The sequence below is a fragment of the Branchiostoma floridae genome, chromosome 11 (genome assembly GCF_000003815.2).
Source record: "Branchiostoma floridae strain S238N-H82 chromosome 11, Bfl_VNyyK, whole genome shotgun sequence".
NCBI lineage: Eukaryota > Metazoa > Chordata > Leptocardii > Amphioxiformes > Branchiostomatidae > Branchiostoma > Branchiostoma floridae.
In genome coordinates this window covers 3,361,186-3,383,512 of record NC_049989.1, presented here as the reverse complement: position 1 = coordinate 3,383,512, position 22,327 = coordinate 3,361,186, and the positions used below count along the sequence as shown (strand labels likewise).

Sequence of the window (22,327 nt, the reverse complement as noted above, 5' to 3'; positions counted from 1 at the left end):
AAACCTGTAAATATTAGCATTCAGAGCAACATACACATCTTTTCAGTCTAAAAACAATGCCTTTTATTCACAACATTAGTAACACGTGTCGTCAAAGGAAGGGAATCATTGCATTAAATGTGCCATTAAACTCCTCAGACCAGTTGGTCCAATTTTTTTCTGAAAAAAATCCAAGAAGATAACATGTACATCCTATGCAACCTAAAAATAAAGTGATATGTCACTAGATCTATCATGATTATGCTGTCATAAAAATGAGAAATAATACTGAATAGTCATCCACATACTATTTACAAAAGTTACACTGTAGTCTGTAGACCACTTGTGTAGAATGGATTCCAAGTCACTGCAGGGGTGTTGGGTGTCTACTGTCTCATTTTTTTACAAACTGCCCTTCATTTGGGGTGCTGTATCAACCATTAACTACTCCCCCCTCCACATTTACTATTTAGGTAGTATCCATAATGTACCTAACTAAATTTGGTCTGGAGAGTTTTCTTCCTCCAACTAAGAGTCTGAATTTGTAGAAGGGTCATCTTCCACCAATCACAAAACAGACCTCTTCTGCATCATCATCTTTTACTTCATCCTGTTCTTCCTCTTGTTCTTCCTCTTCTTCACTTTCACTCTCTTCTGTAAAGGATGAGAAGTAGTTCAAGTTAATAAAACACTACTTGCACATGAAAGATCAGAGATGACAGTACCATGGCTAAACTTTGTAGTACAAATGGTACACATTCCTTAAATAAAAAAATATCGTCAGATTTCATTTCTACTATATAGTGATGATTTTGGTATCAGGTCTTTTCGTCCCCTAGATCTTTCGTCCCCTAGTCCTTTCGTCCCCGTTTTGGATGTTTCGTCCCCGTCACATGGATGTTTCGTCCCCGTCACATGGATGTTTCGTCCTCGTCACAGATGTTTCGTCCTAGAGCTATTTTTCCACGTCTAAACGATCAATCCTTCTACATGTAATGTTAATGTTCTGTTTTTGTAGAAATAATCTTATTTTGAAATCATTTTCCTACAGCTTGTTAGCGCCGAACATGTGCTGTTCGGTGTTCCGGCGGTCCAAGAGAGCCGAACTACTGAAAGTCAAGAGTCCGATACTGGTGGATAATCGATACAAAATGTTACACAGGCGTGCGCTAGCGTATTTCGTTTGTTTTCTATCTTCTAAGCTACTCACAGAGGTCGGTAGGGGGTACACAAGAGCGATTTGCGTCATGCGTACCACCAACACTTCAGCGAACTGCAAAATCAAAATGGCTACCTATGCTATCCCATCATGCCCTTCGTGACCTACTACGTGAATATGCACCAGGGGGTAGTGTGTACTACCGCTAAGTTTAGCAGCGATAATGCATTGAATGTACAAGTTCATGTTTTTATTGCTTTATTTATCTTTGTACAAGTATCGACAATATATACAAAGGAACAATTACAGAGTATGAAGATTACATCATCGGAGCGCAAAAAGTAAAACAAAAATGATTGCCTGTACTGACAAGAAAAAAAAACATATTTACAAATACGAAATACATCGGTATTAAGCCATGTTCAAGTATTGCCAATATATTCAAATCAAACATGAGCAAAAAGTGTGAAACAAAGATGAAAAAAAAATACCGCTAAAATATTACTTACAACGTTTAGAATTTCTTTAAAAAAATATATTTACAAATACGAAATACATCGGTATTACGCTATGTACAAGTATTGCCAATACATACAAAGGAACAATTACAGACTATGAAGATTAAATCATCGGAGTGCAAAAAAGTGAAACAAAAATGATTGCCGGTACTGACAAGAAGAAAAAAACATATTTACAAATACGAAATACATCGGTATTAAACTATGTACAAGTATTGCCAATACATACAAAGGAACAATTACAGACTGTGAAGATTAAATCATCGGAGTCGGAGTGCAAAAAAGTGAAAAGTGAAAATATTTACAAATACGAAATACATCGCTAACGAATATGACCTTACTCCTCCGGAATGGGTGCGTAGACCCTGGAGCAGGCTCTCAGCAGGGAAGAGGTAGACCTGACCTTATCCTTGTACTCCTGCCAGTACTTGAACAGCTTGCCCTGTGTAGTCCGCTCCCGCTCCCGCTGATACTTGCCCAGCTTCTTGAAGGAGACCTGTTGGACTTGCAGGCTGACAAAGTCGGCTTCCCTCTTCAGTAGGTTCACCAACAAGTACAGGGGCAAGTGGACTCTCTGGTTGGCCTTCTGCTTCAGTCTTCTGTGCCATCCTTCGGTATCATTGTTCGTCCGCACCGGCTCCATGAAGACGACCCACTCGCTGACCTCCCACACCGTGCTCTCCATCCAATACGTCCGCATGTAGGAAGTCAGGCGGTCGAGGCGGGCGTCGTTGGCGGCCTCCTCACACAGAGCGTCGAAAGTCGGTCGAACGTGCTCGTGGGGCAGCATCAAGAGGCCCATGAAGTTACGCAGAAGCCTGTGCGCTCCCTCGCGCCGCCGATAGGCCTCCTGAAGTCCTATGAATTAAATACAAAAATGCAAATGCGTCGTTTATAACACGGACACGATATAGCCTAATAATATGCGATAATATGACAAGTATTCAAAAAGAAAAATCAACTGCATTGCTTTTACATACCTAACTCCTGAATCTTGCGGTAGACCGCCTGCGTCCAGTGGAAGGCGCATCCTCTCCTGGTCTTCCCCGGGAACACAGACCGCACTGCCTGCCACATCCCCTGCTCGAAATCCATGACGAAGGTTGTCACCTTCGGCTCTCGGTCTCCCGGCAGCAGTCTTACGATCTTCTTGAGAACCTGAAAAGACAAAAAGAAGATCATGATACAGTGCTAAACCTTCGTCCAACACAAGAATACACCGATAAAAAATCGGTTACAAAAATATCCAATGAAATATCAAAAATTTTTTCAGAAATTGCAAGTAAAAGTAAAACAGTCATACCTTCTTGTAGTCCTTTTTGTCCTTGTGGGACATAAACACCAGTGCCAGGGGGACTTGTTTCTCGTTCTCCTGATCCTCCCTGACGAAGGCATGTATGCCGAACAGCTGGTAGAACGGACGCCCCACCACCTTGAACGTAGCATCCATGTACCATGTCTTCGCCCTCGATAGCAGCTTCAGCTGCTGATCGGTGGCGAAGACAAGCATTCTGTGCCCGTCGGATTGGATGTCCGCTTTCAGGAACCCATCTGGGAGGTGCTGCTCTTCCAGATCGAACTCCAGTGTAGTGGGATCCTTCGGACGCAGCTCCTGCCTGCGTTTGTTGGCCATGCGTACCTGGAAGCAAAAAACCCTTTAAATCATACTGAATGACATGTAAAAGGTAAAATACCAAAATTGCAGTACAGAGAGTTAAACTACTTAGATTCCTTAGTGAAATATGTTCAAGATATATTCTATAAACAAAAAGGACTTACCATGTTTGCGATGCTCGGTAGGTCCGGGTTCGGCGCACGCACATCTACCTCTTCCATCACCACCTCCTCGACGATGGAGTTCGCGGAACGGAAGAGGTTCCTTACCGCCATCTTCCGAACCTTGGCCTTGATTCGCAAGTTGGTGGCCGCATGCATCTCTGGCGGGTGGTGATGCCTGTTGTTGCCCCGCCGATAGACTCCGGCTCTCTCTATCACGGTGGCAGGGCACTTGTCCCCGGTCTTCCTACGGGAGCATGTCCAGTAGATGGCGTAGGGCCTCGTCTCCTTGTGTGTGTAGGAGTACCCGTTGCTGTCCGCCAGCATCGAGCGCGCCTTCTTTGTCCCAGCATCGATCAGTTCGAAGGTTACCTCACCTCCTTCGTCCTCTGGAAGGTTGTCCTCCACGCTGATATCCCCGACGGCATCCTCAACGTTGCGGTTCGGGTCCGGCACCACGAAGGATCCATCCGCCTGGAAGTGGAAGGACCCGTCGATGCCCTGTGCCTGGAGGGACCCGTCGATGTCCTGTTCCTGGAGGGACCCGTCGATGTCCTGTTCCTGGAGGGACCCGTCGATGTCCTGTTCCTGGAAGGACTCGTCGGTGCCCTGTGTCTGGAAGGACTCGTCCGGTGCCGCTGGCGGGAACAGCTCCACTAGTGGTGGCGGGCCGTTCCTCTCACAGTTGCGGCAGAAGAAATCGAGCTCGATTTCCTCCCGGTTGAGCTGGCGATAAGTGTCCTGTGATATGCCTGTCATCATAAAAAAAGAAATAATGCTGCATTACCTTTTCGCAATTGCAATTTATGAAAAAAAGTAATCAATTTACGTTTCTTGAGTTAGTCAGACACATATGCTACAGTATAAGTACATCTATCGTTTACAAAATAGTCAAATATGTAAAGCTATACTATTCTATAGTTTACATGTCTCTTTCCTCTTCTTGAAACAAGTGTATATGAATTCACAGCGTTTTTGCCATACAATGTTGTCAGATGATTTCATCATGTATACAAAAAGCTCATATTTTACTAACTGTATAGCCCGTGTATCAAAATTCAGGGCATTAATAATAGAATTATGTATATCACTATATAACTCACACTCCAATACAAGATAGAAATTATGTATATTTAGGTACTGTTCTCTTTCGTATGTGTCTTTGAACTTTCTGTACGTTCTTAGTTTGTTTCCTTGATTTTCATTTTTTTTCCATTAGAGTTGAGTTCGGAATAGAAAGTCTGTAGAAAATCTTTCAATCTTTGTTTCACTTGCGACTGAGCTGATGGTATATTATAGTCTTGGTTTTAAAAAAGACATTCATTCTTGAACTTTGTCATAGGAGATACTGGATGCTTACTTTCTACAATTACCAAGCACCTTTTTCAACCTCCTTGCAATTAAATTACCAAATGCTCCATCCGCATTACCTCAAAATAAAAAGGCTTACCTGTGTCACAAAGTCTGTGCTGCCACGCTCCACATCCATCGCATTCCAGGGCCTGTCGACGCCCTGTAACCGGATTCTCGCAAACGACGCATGGTGGCTCGGGATCAGTCATGGTGCTTTTTCAATTTGGCAACCAGGAATGACAGGACACTGAGATATCGCTTATTATATACACATTTACAGTTGTCTGACATTCGCTTTTCACTTCCGAAAGTCATTGTCTTTAAGCACACAAAGGAACGCGACAGGCCGCGTGTGACTCATAAATTGAAAGATTGTCTGGGCGGCAAGCGCGTCTTTATGAACTTAAAAATCCAAGCGCAATTCTCTTTGTAGAACATGTATTCATGATGTATTGTATATCAACAATGAAAAAACCGCCTGTGATCTTATGAAACTCATTTCAAAGAGTTGTCTGAACTGCATGACAGGGAAAGGGTAAATGCATGTTTTATCATTTTTAACAATGTCATGAGATTTATGTAGTATCAAGGTATAGTATGTACAGCATGCTGCGATGTAAATATGTACAGTATCTTACAAGTCTTTATATGGTATTTGCAGGGATATATCTACATATACATTATCAATTCATAACCTAATCCCAACCTAACGGATCCTAACTTAACATTGACGGGCAAATAAAGTGTAGACCTTGAGTTACTGCAGCGTATTTTAATCTTTGCTTTGAGCCTTTCATGTTGACATTGAGTCAGAATTACACATCAATACGTAGTACTGTGTAAGGGTCCCTGTGTAAGTAATAGTTCCATGTAATGCATTGATTCAAGGAGCTTAAAAGCTCCTTGATTGATTCTATCCATTGATTCCAAATCAACCTTTCCCCGTATTCTATAGTCAAAGTGAACTCTCAGGTCATGCAATGCATGACGGTCTAGCATCAGTTGTCGGTGAAGTGTGCGTTTTGGGAAAATGTACGGAAACATTATATTTTCTGCTTGTAAACTAGTACATGGGTAGTATTAAACGGTTACTAACGCATGTTTATTAGTCGCCCAACAAATCCAGTCTGCCGCTGCATCAACGGACTGACATATCGCCTTTAAATTTGCTCACAATCGCTTTAGTCGGAGGAATGAGTCGATTTAATCGCCAGCTTGGCACTTCATCTGATGGTGTTTACGGGAAACAGTCCCCTCCGGCGCAGTCTGTCCACTTGAAAATGTGTTTACTTCACTACACTACACTACACTACACAGATATAATAGCAGAATTTATAACGTGTGATCACTTGCAGTATTTAAAACATACATCGTTCAAATATCCATACTATTATAAAGGGAACCCATGTGTGTATGTTTCCATCATCTATTTATCATGTTTGATATGATTTCTGTGTTGAAATCGTCACCACTTTGTGCTTGAAGAAGAAAATGAGATGAGAACAGCGAGAGAATTTCGTCATCAAACAACTTGGATAATAAGTAAGTCACATGACTGTGGATCATGTGATCAGCCAAGATGGCGGATCGGGAGCTTAGCTCGGCCGGGTCGGAATGACTAGCGTCGCGCGACAGTTGAAAATCGGTTATCTACGGTGAAATACACAGACAAAGCAAAGGTTTTTTTTATCAAAGTTTAATACATGATCCTGAAAAAAAAAAACATTTTGATAACTTTCTGTGTACAGCAAACAACATTCTGGCCTTCTGCGAACAATTTGCCGTGGACATCCGTGAACGTACATAGTGGTACTTGACCGAAAATATATGACTACAAAATGACAATACGTCCATTCTATTGTAAAGATCTAGAACTGTAACACATTCTGTAACACAGCTGTAACCTTATTCTATCATTACTAATTGCTGCATAAACAAGTATTCTCCGAGGACGAAACATCCATGACTAGAGGACGAAACATCCATGACTAGAGGACGAAAGGACTAGGGGACGAACGGACTAGGGGACGAAAAGACTAGTAACCATGATTTTACCTTTATTTCCTTCCTCCGTTTGTTTCTTTTCCTCCAGCTTCTTCATTTTCTTCTTCATCTTCTTTTTCTGTCTGTAAATGAAATTAATCTACATCAATCGCTTCTAGCTTTTTATCAAATTTCACTAGTCGAAAGTAGGACCAACATAAGGAACAGGATAGTAGTATATTGGGACGGGACAGTCTTAATACCGGAAAACACAGGAAAACACAGTTAACCACCGGAAAACACCGGAAAACACATGAAGGAGTGTACAATCTACTGAAATACAGTATGTTTTGATGAGTAAACATGACAGGTCGCTATGTTTTGCCACAGAATAATCTACCCATGGCCCTGGAATGAAGAAATCGTCAGAAAATGCATGAGACCACGGGTCGGACCGCCGCCGCCGTGGCGGCCATGTTTGTTTTCATTGCAGAGTACATGTTTGTTTAGCGGGGTCTGATACTTTCACAACAAGACAGCTGATATCTACCGAACTTCAGTGCAAAAATCTGCTATATTATATATATGAATCTACTCGGATTGTGACAAGAATCTGTTTGCTGTATTTCTTAATAAAGCTTGCTTCTTCTAGCCGTCAACGTTAACGTTACATAATTTTGCACAAGCCGTGAGCACGTCCAGTCCGCCAAATTACAAATAAAGCGGTGTCCTACGTGCTTTCAAGGGTGTATATTCATTCCACAGACAAACATTTCCCTAATGTTCCGTGGATCAGCCAGTGGAAGACCCAGTGTGTTACTCTAGTAGTTATGGACGTAATTTATTGACACAACGAAACTACTGTACATGACTCGAACAAAGTTACTATACAAGTACAGATACACAAAAGTCAATACAATGACAAAGGGGCGATAACAAAGTACAAAGAATATATGTATACTAGGGTTTCCATTTAGTTCACTTTACCTACTCGGTAACGGCATCTGCCTTACATGCTAGTAGCTTTCGAAACACTTAGAATTCAGAATTACGGGTAACGTTTATTAATGATGATAATACCCTTTATTGCACATTCATGCCCTATCGGGCTAAATACAGGCATATAAATACGAAAGGTCGTAATACAGTATACACGGTTTGTACGACTAATCTAAAACATGGGTTCTATTCAAAACTATTCTAATACATTTGTTCGGCTTCTTCCACACGGAGTTTGTGGCAGCTGATTCGTAATTTGATGATGGTAGTTCTTTGTCGTTCGTTCGGAATAATAAAAATTATTGATAAAAATAACAATTGGTGTGTCGAGGGCCTCGGTGTGATACTGTAATTTTTAGCAAAATTTCGAGGAAAAAGAAGATTTAAATGTTTGCAGTGGCGGTGATTTACTATGAGAAACTGTATATGTGACGGATCAATCAATAAAAACAACAAGTATTTGATATGTGTGTCATTTTTACAGACTGGGTGTGAATGGGTCATAAATAACGACGGGAAAGTCAACAAACGGGAAATCTAAAGACTGTATCGATTGTACGTTGTAGCTTTATTTGAAAAAACAATACAGTTCTTTAGGCTTTTGAAATATATGGTTGTGAGAAATGATAGTACCGATTAAAAATAAATGCTCTTTCGAAGGTACAAATAAATAACTTTCGTTTAACTAGGTTTGATATAGAGAAGTCTACTTGCAAGTTCGTGCCCAAAGGCTAATTGCAAGTACATAGTATGAACATAGTAGATATACAAGTGACAATGGACAGTTATTAACAATATTCTACTCCAATACTTAAGTGTTGGCTATTTCTAGACAGGTTGGGTTTGACTTTAATTCCCTGAAACAACAATATGCATGTGTTTTTCAAATAAGATAATGCTTGTCATCCATCAAGAACGTCAAAATGTACAGGGAGTTACACAATTACGCCGAAAAAAATGCAGACACGGCATATTAGGACCTGACCCGATCATTTTGCGAATCAGCACTCTCCCCTCAACACGAATAGAACTTCGCGCTCAAAAAATTGTATGTCCCGCCCGGGTCGGGTCGGGCCGCTAGAGCATCACGGTATAGCTTGGGTAGGAAAACCCGCCATTGTTGACCCAACGCAGGAACCCAGCGTACACACTACGCGGAGAAATTGAGCAGACAATATAATAGTTTTCTTTCTTCGATATACTGGGTATAATTGCCACATCTAGTGAGAAACCACTTAGGGAAATGTGTGTCTGTGGAATGAATATACACTCTTGAAAGCACGTAGGACACCGCTTTATTTGTAATTTGGCGGACTCAGGACGTGCTGCTTGTGCAAAATTATGTAACGTTGACGGCTAGAAGAAGCAAGCTTTATTAAGAAACACAGAAAACAGATTCTTATCACAAACCGAGTAGATTCATATATATTATATTTATGCCAATATATAACAGATTTTTGCACTGAAATTCGGTAGATATCAGCTGTCTTGTTGTGAAAGTATCAGACCCCGCTAAACAAACAAACATGGCCGCCGGGTGGCGTCGGTCCGGCCCGTCGTCTCATGCATTTTCTGACGATTTCTTCATTCCAGGGCCATGGGTAGATTATTCTGTGGCAAAACATAGCGACCTGTCATGTTTACTCATCAAAACATACTGTATTTCAGTAGATTATACACTCCTTCATGTGTTTTCCGGTGGTTTCCGGTGGTTAACTGTGTTTTCCTGTGTTTTCCGGTATTAAGACTGACCGTATTGGGACCAGTCCTGAAAAATCAAGTAAGGCAATGAAACCCACCTCTTTGCTCTCTTTTTGGCTGTCTTTTCTTCTGCTGCCTGTCTGTTGGCATCTAGCTTCTTCTCAAATTCATCCCTTTGACTCTCCTGCAAGAAGTTAAAGATGAACCATTTAATCAAATACAAAAATTGGTTCATACATGTTTTTTTCTGCAGTGTTGGATAGAAAGCTGTCATGTGTAGGAAATTTTTAACACTGCGTTCTGCATAAGAGGAGACACTAACCCACCTTCTTTGCATGTTCATCGAGATGTTTCTGTCTGAACAACTCCCTCCGACGGTACCCTCTGTAGACATGGAACTCTCCACTCCCTGCACCTGCACTGGAGCCTGCACAAAAGGAACACATCTCCTAGATGTAAATGCTATTCCTTATTGTTCCAGGCTGTAGTTTCAGATGATTCCTGGACCATTCAGAAAGTGGCATTTGCCAAGAGGTGTTACTTTCTCTACAGCTAATACTAGTACTTTACTCTAACTTGCATAATTTTTCAAGACATCTTTTAGCCCATGTATTCAAGGAAGAAGTCAAATAGGATAGCAATGATTGTTAGACTGACCACATAGTAAAACTCACTCTTGAATTTAAAGACTACTGTTGTCAGAATGAAAAGACCAACCCTGAGCCACATGTTAGCTTCTTTTGCTTACAGTACTTGAATTGCATACCTGTCCTTGTTGTGAAGTTAACCATCTGTCTATAAACCTGAAGACCACACAGCCACCACATCAAGTGTGCTTACCCATAACATCCCTGACAAATTCTGGCGCAGTTGGAGCTTTTCTTTCCCTGGGGCCATCTGGAATGGGTGCCAGTTTGTCCTGTGTGACAAAAAATTATGTAAAGTCAGTGTATAGAATAAAGACATGATCAGAATATTTTGAGATAAACAGAAAATGTTTGTGAATAGCTAAGGTGTTAGCGTGCAAAAAGTAAAGCGTATAAGACTATGAAAGTCTCTATATACTAGTACATGTAACGTTAGTATGCTTGATTCTTGTTTGCAAGATCCAGGGAGCAAAATTTTATGGTGCCCCCCCCCCTCCTATGCCAATCATATTGGTTTTCTCACAATACAGAAGACTGCCTAGCTTAATATTTAGCACAAGTATGCTTTAGTGTCCTCTTCACAACTTACCGGATTTTTCATCAACTTTTCCAGCTTCATTCGCTGCAGATCAGCCGGAGTTTTGGGGATGACTACTTCTTTCTTCTCTTTCGACGCCATTTTGGAACCAATTGAATGACGGGTAAAGGGATAGACCATTCATACGACTGGGCAGGGTTTGCGCTGTCGCTTCCTCGCACATTTGAAACTTTTCATGCACAATCTACGAAACAAGAGGAGAAAATTAATTGTTTGTAATACTAAGGCTACTACAAAGTTTCTTTTGGCCCATTATTAGACGATGAAAGCTGTACTTCATAGTTTTTACCGATTGAATTTAACGGATTGTCCCTAAAAGGGTAAAGGTCAAGTAGGCGGATCCATGAAAGTTGGAAAGGCAGAAGAAACGTACCAACTTTGAAGGTTTGTGGTCTTTTGTTTTGGGTCAACATTGAACCGTAGGCCACGAAATATATCTGTTACAGATTGTGTTACTCATGTAGGTAAATTTTACTATCTCATCACAAGGATAATACCGCTAAATATGCTTGTATGGTAGCCGCAGAGTCGACTGTGGCCTATTATCGCTTATACTACTAGCGTTAGTAGATAAGCGATATTAGGGCAACAGTCGACTCTGCGGCTACTTGTATGGTAAAGTGATACAACTGTCCAGTGTGACCATAGAGTGTGTTGACAAACGAAGTCAGCCAAAGTTTAAAGTCGAAGACGCATAGTTACAACGACTTATAGTAAATAGATGAACATGATGAAGACATGTGTCTATAATACTACATTGAACCAAGGGTATTGAGTTTTGCCAGTAATTTTGATGTAGTGGCCTTATATTTACATGTCTCCAAAATAATTGTTCTCAGCACTGTCATTGATACGTTTGTTTTTACAGGGACTTGATTTCATGGTATGGAGGTTTTCACTGTATTCTTATTTCACAGTTGAAACTATCGTGCAAAACATTAGTAGTACATGGGAAACACATAGTATTCGTTTGTAGTGCATCAGTGTCACCAATAGTAGCTTGAAAATAAGACCAAATTGATCATTTAGAATAAGTAGCGGTATTAGTACTAGTCGTGAGGACAGTTTTTGTGTGGCCTAGGTTTACTATGTGTAGTAAAAAGAGTCTCATGTATCTTTTGCCTCACAGCTATCACTGAGAGAGTGCCTCTGTCAGCATGGACAAGCTAAAGAATGCCTTCAAGTTCCAGATGTTCCAAAATGATGACACCAGCAGTGTCATAACGTCGTCAGACTCCAGCTCATCAGCTCACTCGGAGCCAAAAACCTTCCGCGAGAAACTCTTGCACGTGCTCCACTCCACGGAGTTCCAGGTTGCCGTGGTGATCCTCGTGATCGTGGATTGTATTCTAGTCGTGTTTGAGTTGCTTATCGACCTCGGTGGGATAAAGCTATGTGAGGAGGCAGTGAAAGCGGAATGTCAGAATATGGGAACAACTGCTAGTGAGTTCAATTCACTTGCTAACTAACCTTATTCAAGCATACCTTTATTTGCTCTGAAATTTTGTAGATTTCCTTTCTTTTTATGACTCTCTACTGCCATCAGATAAAAATAGAATACAAAGAAAATACCATGTTTAATGCTTGTTTTGCTTTGCTCCCAAAGATAAGCATTTTCATCTTCTTTGTTTACCTCATTTTCTGAAGACTGTCTTATTCTCAATGTCTGGATGTCATTTTTTTAATGTTTATCAGCCATGAGTCCTGCAGAAGAAATAGAGAAGGAAGCAGAGTGTGACCACCCGGCTCCAGAGATCCTCCATTACATGAGTATCGCCATCCTCTGCATCTTCCTTATAGAGATCATGTTTAAGGTCTATGCTTACCAAAAGGACTACATCAAACACAAGATGGAGCTGTTTGATGCCCTGGTTGTCATCGTGTCCTTTTGCTTTGACGTTGCGTACGCTAACCACGAAGATGCCTTTGACGGAATTGGCCTTCTGGTTGTTCTACGTCTTTGGCGAGTTACCAGAATTATCAACGGTGAGTTTTGTTAGCAGCATGTGTCAAGGCGTCAATTGGACGCACTGTTCTAAAAATAATAAAGAAATTGGATGTACTAGACTCAGAAATGCACTGAAGTGGCCAGAAACGCACTGGGGAGTAGATCCTCTGACAAGAATGAAATTTTGATTGACCAGGGATGCCTTCAACTGTGACCTCTTTGACAGTAATTTGATCCTCAGGATGCCTCAGAATTTTAAGACACCAAATTTTTGTGGAATCTTATGTTGTAAAGCATTGCTTGTTTGGGAAAGCTAGATCTGAATAAAAGTTGAGTATTTTAATTGCATTTCAAGGTCACCATAGAGCAAAGAGTTGATTTCCTTGGAAAACAAATGTGATTTTACAGCTAAAAATTTGCTTCCTAATCTTTGCGACAAAAGGCATCCTGATGTCAGTGCAGCACACAGCTGAGAAGAAGATCAACGCCCAGAAGCAGGCTCGACAGGAAGTACAGGAGGAGCTGAACAAGATGATCAAACATGCACATGATCTGGAGAAGGTACACACTGTAGTAAAGTAATTTGTACTTGCAGACTGCAGCTACTGCATGTACTAATAATGCAAGAGATATTGACCTTGACCAAACAGTATGATTCTCTGTCAGGGTGACAACTATTTCTCCAGAGAACAGCTACTTCAAGATAAGCAAATGGTCATTGTCCTTTGTGACAAGGATTTGCAAGTTTCCCCAAAGGGGCATATGTATTCAACCAACCAACCAACCAACCAACCAACCAATAAGAACATAGGCCACACCTACATGACCTCTGGTTGGCACTTAGGTCATTCCCTGAAATAAGAGCACTTCATGTGTCCTTTATACCAAACCATTTTCTTCTAATTGCTTGGTACCATATTTGTGAAGTTACAAAATCTAATTTATCATCAATATAACAATGAACTTTTCATGCTTGTCGGTCATATATGAGACAATGTAAGTAACTACTATAAAACAAGACTAATCTGTCTAACCTTTAGAACTACAATGCACAGATTTTCACATTACCCATTCTGTTTTTACAGGAAATTGATCTGTTGAGAGAAACTCTGCGTGACAATGGCATCAGTGTGGACTCCATCCCTCGTACTCCCGAGGTCAGCAGCTCACAGGTCAAGGTGGAGGCTGAGATCACGCCGACCACGATCTACGCTACTCCCGCGACTTTCAGCGCCTTCTCTGGGCAGGAAGACACTCAGGCCTGAGGTTACTCAAGGTCAAAGTTTGAGAATTTGTGGCTAATTTTTCTGTCTGCAGAACAATCTGTCAGAACAAAGGTGCCTTTTCTTGAGCTTTCTTGAGCTGAAGGTTTCATGCATTTTGTGGAAGGTAAGTGCCTTTCTAGGTATACTTGAATATGTCTCTATTTCTGTGACTATGTTTGAAAACTTCATGTCAGGGAAGCCATGTGCCTTCAACCTTCTTGCCTCACATACATGAGAAATACTCATCAGCATTATGTAACTAAGCACTGCCAGTCACATGCAGGGAAGCTAAAAATTTCTTATGTTTTAAACAAGTCTTGGTCTCAACACTTGCATCACACACTTAGATAGACTGGTTATGGTGGATTATGTACTATTTTAGAATTGGATAAATGTTGTGTTAAAATGTTTGATCAAAGTTATGAATTTTTCAAAATCCCTGCTGTGCTGTCTTTTCTACTACTACTACCTAATGATATCTGTACTTAACAAAAAAGTATCTGATAGCTAGGAGTGATCAATGAAGTGTCTGTACTGAAGAAAGGGCTGCCTTAAATAGCATGCTGCACAGATACCTTACGAATACTTTTAAGCTAGGTTAGAGCTGTTATCGACAGGGCATTGTGAAATGGTTTTTGTTTCATTGTTTACACTATGTACTTGCCATGAATAGTACAAACTCTAAGGTAGGGAAAGGACGGTTACAGTTTGTGCCAAAAGTACCATCTTTCTTCCCAATATGCTGTATTCTATACAAATGTTGATAAGTAAATGCTCTGAACAATGCTGATGAATTGAATTACGCTTTTTCCATGTAAATGTTACAATCTGTAATGAATTGTTTTTGCAATAGCCTTGGCTATTAATAGTATTATCTTTGGTATCAAGATTTGTACTCCCTCTGTCTCTATACTATATATATAGGTGTCACCATGTACATGCCTTATACCATTATACAGGGAATGTGGAATACCAAAGGGAATCGAGGAGAGAATACCTTTTGGTACTAATGTGTATGTGTAAAGAACAACCTTAAATCAGTCAAGTTTCAGGCTACATAGTTGTGTAGACAATTGGTTGTGAAAACTTTTGACATTAAAAAGTAAGCCTCCTTTTTTCAAACATGAGTCATTTATAGAACAAAGTACATTGTAATTAGATAGTCTCTTTCTAAGAAATTTAGCCAATGAAATTTTGTATTGGACTTACAGTTGTAGCTATACTCTAGAATATGATGATAAAAGTTATATAGATTATATCTGTTTTTCAAGTTTAGACAGTGATGATAAATTGTTACATTGATTAACAGCTTGAGCCATTAGGAGCAATTACAAATAACGGCCAAATTATTGGATTTTTGTACTCAGAAAGTTATGAAGGAAAACAAAATATGACAAAAAGTATTAGAGTAGCAACTTAAGTATGAATCCATTTTCTTGTTTTACCAAAATATGCAACAGTTACTTAAGATTGTATAAAGTGATTTGTTCGTTTAGAAATGATTTTTGAGACATATCAATTGATTAGGTTATGTTTGATTTTAAAGAATTTATGTGTAAATGACTGTTCATTAGGGAAAAGGCCAAATGAACAAATAAAAGGTAATCAGGATTACATTGGTATAATATGTAAGCTATTAATAGAATATGTTTATGTTCTTACACTAGTAAGATACAGATAGACTTTTATACATGGATCTATTCTGGTTGTAAACTAGGTGGAAATGTTAAGACTTACATGCTTACTTAAAGTAAAATGTTACAAATAAACTGGTATTTCTTCTAGAGATGATCTACTTGAAATAAAGAGTACCACAATGTTGATATTACAGCATTATTTTATTTTAGCATATTATATGACATATATGGCAGAAGGCTATATTGCTTCAGTTTCTTTGGTATCATTTTACATGCCAGATCTGTTAAACACAGTAATACAGATGATGTATACTGTACAGTATAGAGTTTAATACAAAATGTAGTAGGAATATAATAACTTATCTGATATGCAAGTAGATGAATCCCTCTCGTTGACTCGGAATGGGCTCTATTACTTGATTATTAGAATATCTAAGGAGGAAATAAGCACAAAAAAATAAGCAATTAACGGTAGATTTTGCTTTTGCAAAGAAATGCTAGAAATACATCTACCAGGTATTAAACTTATTACAATCATGATTTATGTTTGCATTCAGCACTATATTTCCACTTTTGTTATTACAGTGTATCATAACTTGCAGTTTCACGTAGAATCTATTTGAAAATATAATCTTGGCATGCCTTCTTTTCCTTCTATACCCTTGTGTGGAAGATGCTATATTTACAGTGAACTCTTTTACATGATCCTTTGTTCAGTTTTTGGAATGTTACCAAGTTAAACCTGAGATTACATTGGTATTACATAACAAAATTATAAAAAGTTAGCTATCCATTACACTAGCTAACAGCTATTTGTGTACAGTGGTAGAACACCACCTGCACACTTCTCTCTCTCTCTCAGGGACAAGTTCCCCCAAACAATATTGAAATATTACGACAGGAACATAGAATGTCAAAGACAAAGGTTAAGAAATTATGACCGAATATAGAGTATGATTGGTATACTGTAATTCATACCATGAACCTTGAAGTATTTGCAGTGGTTCATTTTTGTCGTGACCTTTACTGCAAAGCCATGATGCCTCGATTAGGTGTTTTGTAATTGTTTCAACCACAAAATATAAAACCACTGCAAAAGTAAATGCATTTACATTAGGTAAATCAAATTGAATCAAATTGTACAGACTGAGTGCAAAGATAAGACAGAAAAAAGTTGTGTATGTACAATGACAGTTTGAGTTGAGGATTCAGGGAGAGAAGTTCGCAGGGCTGTGAGGGGAGTCCGGTACGTTGTCTGCAGGGCTGGCAGGACTGCGGGCATTGCGGAACTTCTGCAGCAGGGAGCAGTTGAAGAGGCTGAAGGGGCTGCTGAGGTTGAAGCTGCTGACGCTGTCGTACGACATCTCCACAGCCTTCAGCTTGGGGCGGGCGTGTCTGGGGCGGTAGTACGGAGTGCCACCTGGAGATCTGGGGGAGAAGTGCAGCAGCATCGCATTATTATCTGAGAAACAATTGATGTTATTGAGTTTATTCCTACACCAAAACATGCAGAAAAAAACAACAAGTGAATAGGGGTGGGTAACGGTACAGGAGATTTTGGTACAGGTACGGTCCAGGTCCAGAAGACCAGGTCTAGGTCCGGACCCGAACCTGATTGTCTATGAAAACTTGTGAATTGGCAATCAACTCAAAACCATGGTCCATGATGCTACAAAGGAATCTGTTTGTTGGAATATCTGATCCATACGTGTCCATTTTGTTATCGGTCCACAATCCGGTCCACTTTAAGTCCAACAAGAAAAAAACGGTTTGGTATTGGTGCACCGTAACGGCACCCACACCTACAAGTGAATGCTATATTTCTTTTAATGGTTAGAATTGTATCCCAATTAAGCACCTTATTTGCCAGCTGTATTAGATTTTGTCTGCTTACCAAGGAGCAAGTTTCTGCGAACAACTTTGGGATTCATGCTAATAAGGAAAGAAAAGGGAGAAAGGATACCGAATGTGGAATCTGCTTAGACTGAAAAGCACAAAATTTGTCCAAAAGTCATTTTGCAGCGATAGTTGTGGTGTGAGAAATGTTGATTGTTAACAACTAAATGAAAATTTCTTAACCCCTGGTACTCATAGTAGTATTTTGTTATGTAATATAGAAATAACTACACACCGTTTAACCCTTGTAGGTCTAAGCCGAAGCATCTGGTTGGAGGCAAGCAGCTCAGAGTGGACACTGTTGATGGAAGTGCTGGAGCCATGCATCAGCCTGGGCAATAATTAATAGCAACAAAGGGTTAAGCTGGACAGAGATACTAGTATATGAATACATGAAATAAGTGGTGGCAGTGGTAAGTGATCCTGGTTCTTCATTATATGGGTCAAATTCCTGGATCTGTGAGTGGTACAAGAGCTGTAGCAAAGCGTACTTTTGCTAGGTACTTGCTTTTTTCTAATCTTTATGTTAGCAAACTTATCTAAAAGTTGATAGTCCCACAATTAAATGCTGGATCAACAGCTTTAACATCAAAGGCTGGTTGGGATGGATGGCAGGTCAGCTAACCAGAGTGGCAGAAGACTGCCAGGGGAGAGCCATACTACAGATTGATTAGCTATGGGGATGATGGATGGATCAATGGCTTTGTTGTACAGATAATTATGATCATAGAATATACTTACCCATTTTTGTCTGATGTCTTTTTCTTTGCAATTGCAGCAGGTGCAGGAGTTGACTGCATGTTGGTCCTCTCCCTGAGAGCCATGGGTGTACCCAGTACAGGAGGGGGGTATGGCGGAGGGGGTGGGGGGACAAACTGGGGTGGTGTAGTGTAGGTATCCCCCTCACTGGAAGCTGACTTCTCAGGAGTGGTTGGCTGCTCTTTGACCTTCTTTGCTCTTTTTTCTGCCAGTCTCTTGGACTTTCTGGTCATAGTTCTTTCCTCTGAAGAAGAAGAAGAACACAAGTAACTTTTAAAAATCATGTCTAATTTTGTTCATTTATTTTTCACAATGTATGTATGTAACCCATGTTTGCAAAAAAGCTCTACCAATATCATTCCACTAACATATAATCAGGTTCTTGTTACAAAGCATTTAAAATGTATGTACTAGTAGAAGGTGACTTAAATATATTTCTTTAAAAATACTACCCGTCAGTCTTGCATTTACAATTTTATGTACATAGTATTAATTCATGTACATGGTATTGATTTAACTACTAAGGAATGATCCTGTTGAACAAACCTTGTGCATATTCATAGACTTTAAACATCTCCTCGTGCAGTTCAGCCATCTTCACTTGAGTTTCCAACTCTGTGACTTTCTCCCTCCCATATTCGTCCCCCTTCACAGCTGTCATCAGTTTCCCCTGTGTAAGGAAAAACACAAGAATTAGCAAATTACCTGTACTACTTATGAAAGCATAATAAAATGCAGAGGTCTGTAGTTCCTCAACATATATTGGTCTCATCTAATAAATGCTACTTCACCTTTATCCTTTTAACGGTAACCTATAGCTGTTGTTTTTAAAGATAGATATCAAGCCCACAAACAACGGTTTCAACATTACAATTTGAAGCCACCATCTGTTGACTTGAGTACTCTTCTTTTAAAGACAATTGTGGATATATAGGTTACCAATTGGATAAAGGTGAACTAGCTTTATATGGCATAATGTATGATAGATTTTTAACTAAGTTTTGTTATTATTTTTGTTACATTCTAGTACTTAAATTTAAGTGGTGCACCCAAAAAGTTTTTGGTGCACCCAATTTTTTTAAGCTGGGTGCACCAGTGCACCTATTCCCCAAAATGAATTTCGAGCCCTGCACATGTTTTATCTTTTGTAGATATGATGAAATACAAGCTATCAAATTCTTAAACAAGTAACATGACAGACATTTTTATTATCTTTCTAACACTTGGAGATGTCAAGAATATGATGTATACTAGTATATTCAATATCTTTCCATACATAAACCTAAGAAAATATTTGAATGCACCCTGTGCACCCACTGAAAAAAATGGGGTGCACAGTTCCAATTTTGGGTGTACCTGGGTGCACATGCACCCAGTATTTTGAGCCCTGATGTGTAATATTTACTAGTAATCATGATGATAATAAGCACAGATCTTACCTTGAGTTTGGAGAAGACATTCCCCTCATCTATTCTCTTCTTCCCCAGAACCTGTCTGTACAGCTCTGGGTTCTGCTTCATTGTCTCCTGCAGTTCCTGCAACAGACCATAGGGGTGCCAATGAATATGACAGAAAATGATTCAAGAAGTTTGACAAACGATGACACAGTGCTCATCACTAAGGCTGAACTGTTCTTATGGCTAGCCTGGATACATTTACTAGTATACCATCTGATTACTACCAGGCCTGCCCTGAAAAAATTGTTTCAGGGCAAGCCAGGTAGTAATTGGATGGTACCCAGGCTACCTTATATGTACCTTATGTACTAGTAGGCATTAACGAATAACGATTAAGTGAAACAAGTAAGTACATTTGTGTACATGTACATTGTGTAATTTGACATGGATCTGAGACTGATACTACACTTAGTCGCTCAAGATATGCAACACATGTTCACCTTTCAATTCCAAAATACATGTGATATACGTGGCAAGTCACTATTTCTACTCTACCCTACTAAGTACAGTCATGATTTTGATGTGTTATAATCTTTGATGACTTGAATCATGTACCCTGGATATCAGAGTACAACTTAGCTGGCTAAGGGAATTACGCCTTGATGCGCTGGGCGTATCTCCCCGGGCCGGATAATTCGATTTATGGGGCTATGTTGCTAGCGGCCCGGGAAAGAACTGTAGCCGCGAGCGCTGTTCTCTGGATACCAGGGTATGAATCATGTGGACAAAGTTGATAAAACTAAAAGAGGTGTGTTGTGCAGTAGTAAATCAGAAGAAAGAGAAACCATGTTACCATCAGTGCCTGTCTGGTAGCCTCTGACCCCTGTTGTTCGTACTCCTCAGCTGTGAGCTTGTTACTGCAGTAGTGTGCACCCATGGGCAGGGCGGGGTCAAATTCGTCCAGGAGCTCCATTCTCAAACCTGTGCAAATGGTACATGAATTGATGGCAAATATGTACATAGATATTTGATCCCAACAAATTAAGTGTTACCAGGATGCGCCATAATTTTTGTGATGTACGACTTTGCTATAGAAATTTGTCAAAAGCATAGGACATTAGGACAATGAAATTCATTGTACATATTATATGTACTATGTTCTAGAATCAACAATGCTTAATGTTAATGTTGAAGCCATGATTGATGGTGAATTGAAATAGCTTACAGGTAAATGCATGCACACCCTCCTAAAATTATTTCAATGGCAAACTTGAAGTTGAAGGTCAAGATCATGAGATGTATCTGTATCTGTATCTATATAGCCGGTATAACCGCCGTTCGGCGTAACACACCAGCTTCGCAGGCACGCGGCGCGGCAGCAGCTGGTTATATTACACCGAACGACTCATTACACCTACCTTTTGCACATCTATCTGCAAGCGTTCTTTAAAACTACCCAGAGAAGATGCCCCTACTGTACTTGGTGATAACAAATTCCACTCTACGATAGTTCTGGGAAAGTACGAATTTTTGAACACATCAATCCTAGGTTGGTAACTCTGGTATTTGAATGCATGACTGTTTCTTGTTCTTTTTTGAGCTGGTATTAGATACTTATCAGTTGGTACGTCCACCAGTTTATTGGTCATTTTGTACATCATGGAAAGTCTGGACATTTTCCTTCTATCTTCAAGTGACATCCACTGCAAATCTGTTTTCATTTTGGTAACACTAGAATCCCTGTTATAGTTGTTTGTGCAGAATCGGGCAGCTTGGTTCTGTACCCTTTCAAGTTTATCTTTGTCTTTCTTTGTATACGGGTCCCATACTGTAGCGGCATACTCAAGGTTAGGTCTTACTAGTGACGTGTATGCAAGTGATTTTACCCTGGTTGGGCATGCCCACAAGTTGCGTTTGATTACTCCCAATGTCTGTTTAGCCTTGGTTGTTATTTTGTTAACATGGACACCCCACTTCAGTCCAGTTGTTAAAAAAATGTAACACCCAGGTATGGGTGGGTTTTTGTGGTTTCTAATGCCTGACCACAAAACTGGTAAGGGGAAACTTTTGGTGTTCGTTTGTTCGTTATGTGCATGATATAGCACTTATCAGGATTGAACTGCATAAGCCATTTCCTTTGCCATTCTTCCAGGGTGTTCAGATCTTTCTGAAGAACTTGTGAATCATTTTGTGTGGATACCTCTAATGAGATGTGCATGCATAAAATGTGATCATACTGCCGTAATTCTTACATGGTACAAAGCTGCACATCGTTCGTATGTATCTGTAAGACAAACTGAAAGTACGATACATACTTCCCCAAGAAGCAAAACTATCATCTGTATCATGATCAAGGAGGTATGCAGAGTCAACGACGAAGGAAACTATTTTTTAGTGAGTAGAGTTCTTCGGCCACGTAGGAAACTTTCTGAAATAAAATCTGAGTATCTACATGGTACGATCAGCGACTGTATGACCCTAAAACATCTAAGATCTCTTTGGTACTTCGATAGATTGCAAAATTTACCCACAAAGATGTGAAAATCCGGAGGAACTGACCTTGTAGATTTGCACAGGAGCAGCATCAACAAACTTTAAAATTCTGCGCTCAGTTGATAGCCAATCAGAATCTAGTATGTTATCTCGCGAGATCTGCAGACGCTTTTGACGAGAACTCGCGAGACATCCGGGACACGCACATACCGGCAGGAA

General features: G+C 40.0%; 4 protein-coding genes across 5 annotated transcripts; 1 reads left to right on the top strand and 3 right to left on the bottom strand.

The window, feature by feature from the left end:
• Nucleotides 1–39: 39 nt before the first annotated feature.
• Nucleotides 40–10,896, bottom strand: LOC118425742 (PRKR-interacting protein 1 homolog). The gene is made up of 6 exons (XM_035834809.1): nucleotides 10,705–10,896; nucleotides 10,309–10,387; nucleotides 9,795–9,895; nucleotides 9,567–9,652; nucleotides 6,841–6,911; nucleotides 40–633 (listed from the first exon to the last, which is right to left on the bottom strand). Exons 1-6 carry the CDS (start codon nucleotides 10,831–10,833, stop codon nucleotides 533–535), a joined length of 567 nt encoding a protein of 188 aa, XP_035690702.1. The 5' UTR covers nucleotides 10,834–10,896; the 3' UTR covers nucleotides 40–532.
• Nucleotides 1,380–6,834, bottom strand: LOC118425699. Its single transcript, XM_035834739.1, has 5 exons — nucleotides 4,883–6,834; nucleotides 3,436–4,184; nucleotides 2,960–3,295; nucleotides 2,637–2,814; nucleotides 1,380–2,514 (listed from the first exon to the last, which is right to left on the bottom strand). Exons 1-5 carry the CDS (start codon nucleotides 4,992–4,994, stop codon nucleotides 1,994–1,996), a joined length of 1,896 nt encoding a protein of 631 aa, XP_035690632.1. The 5' UTR covers nucleotides 4,995–6,834; the 3' UTR covers nucleotides 1,380–1,993.
• Nucleotides 10,897–10,925: 29 nt separating the features above from the next.
• LOC118425733 (voltage-gated hydrogen channel 1-like) lies at nucleotides 10,926–15,746 on the top strand. Its single transcript, XM_035834791.1, has 5 exons — nucleotides 10,926–11,097; nucleotides 11,843–12,156; nucleotides 12,409–12,699; nucleotides 13,104–13,222; nucleotides 13,747–15,746. Exons 2-5 carry the CDS (start codon nucleotides 11,871–11,873, stop codon nucleotides 13,924–13,926), a joined length of 876 nt encoding a protein of 291 aa, XP_035690684.1. The 5' UTR covers nucleotides 10,926–11,097; nucleotides 11,843–11,870; the 3' UTR covers nucleotides 13,927–15,746.
• On the bottom strand, nucleotides 15,746–22,321 carry LOC118425730 (shootin-1-like). 2 transcript variants are annotated; one of them, XM_035834786.1, is made up of 7 exons: nucleotides 22,175–22,321; nucleotides 20,469–20,596; nucleotides 19,658–19,753; nucleotides 18,765–18,888; nucleotides 18,201–18,462; nucleotides 17,695–17,790; nucleotides 15,746–16,991 (listed from the first exon to the last, which is right to left on the bottom strand). In XM_035834786.1, exons 2-7 carry the CDS (start codon nucleotides 20,586–20,588, stop codon nucleotides 16,772–16,774), a joined length of 918 nt encoding a protein of 305 aa, XP_035690679.1. In that variant the 5' UTR covers nucleotides 20,589–20,596; nucleotides 22,175–22,321; the 3' UTR covers nucleotides 15,746–16,771. The 2 variants fall into 2 exon arrangements, with proteins under 2 accessions (XP_035690679.1, XP_035690680.1); XM_035834787.1 differs by having other exon boundaries at nucleotides 22,147–22,234.
• Nucleotides 22,322–22,327: the final 6 nt, after the last annotated feature.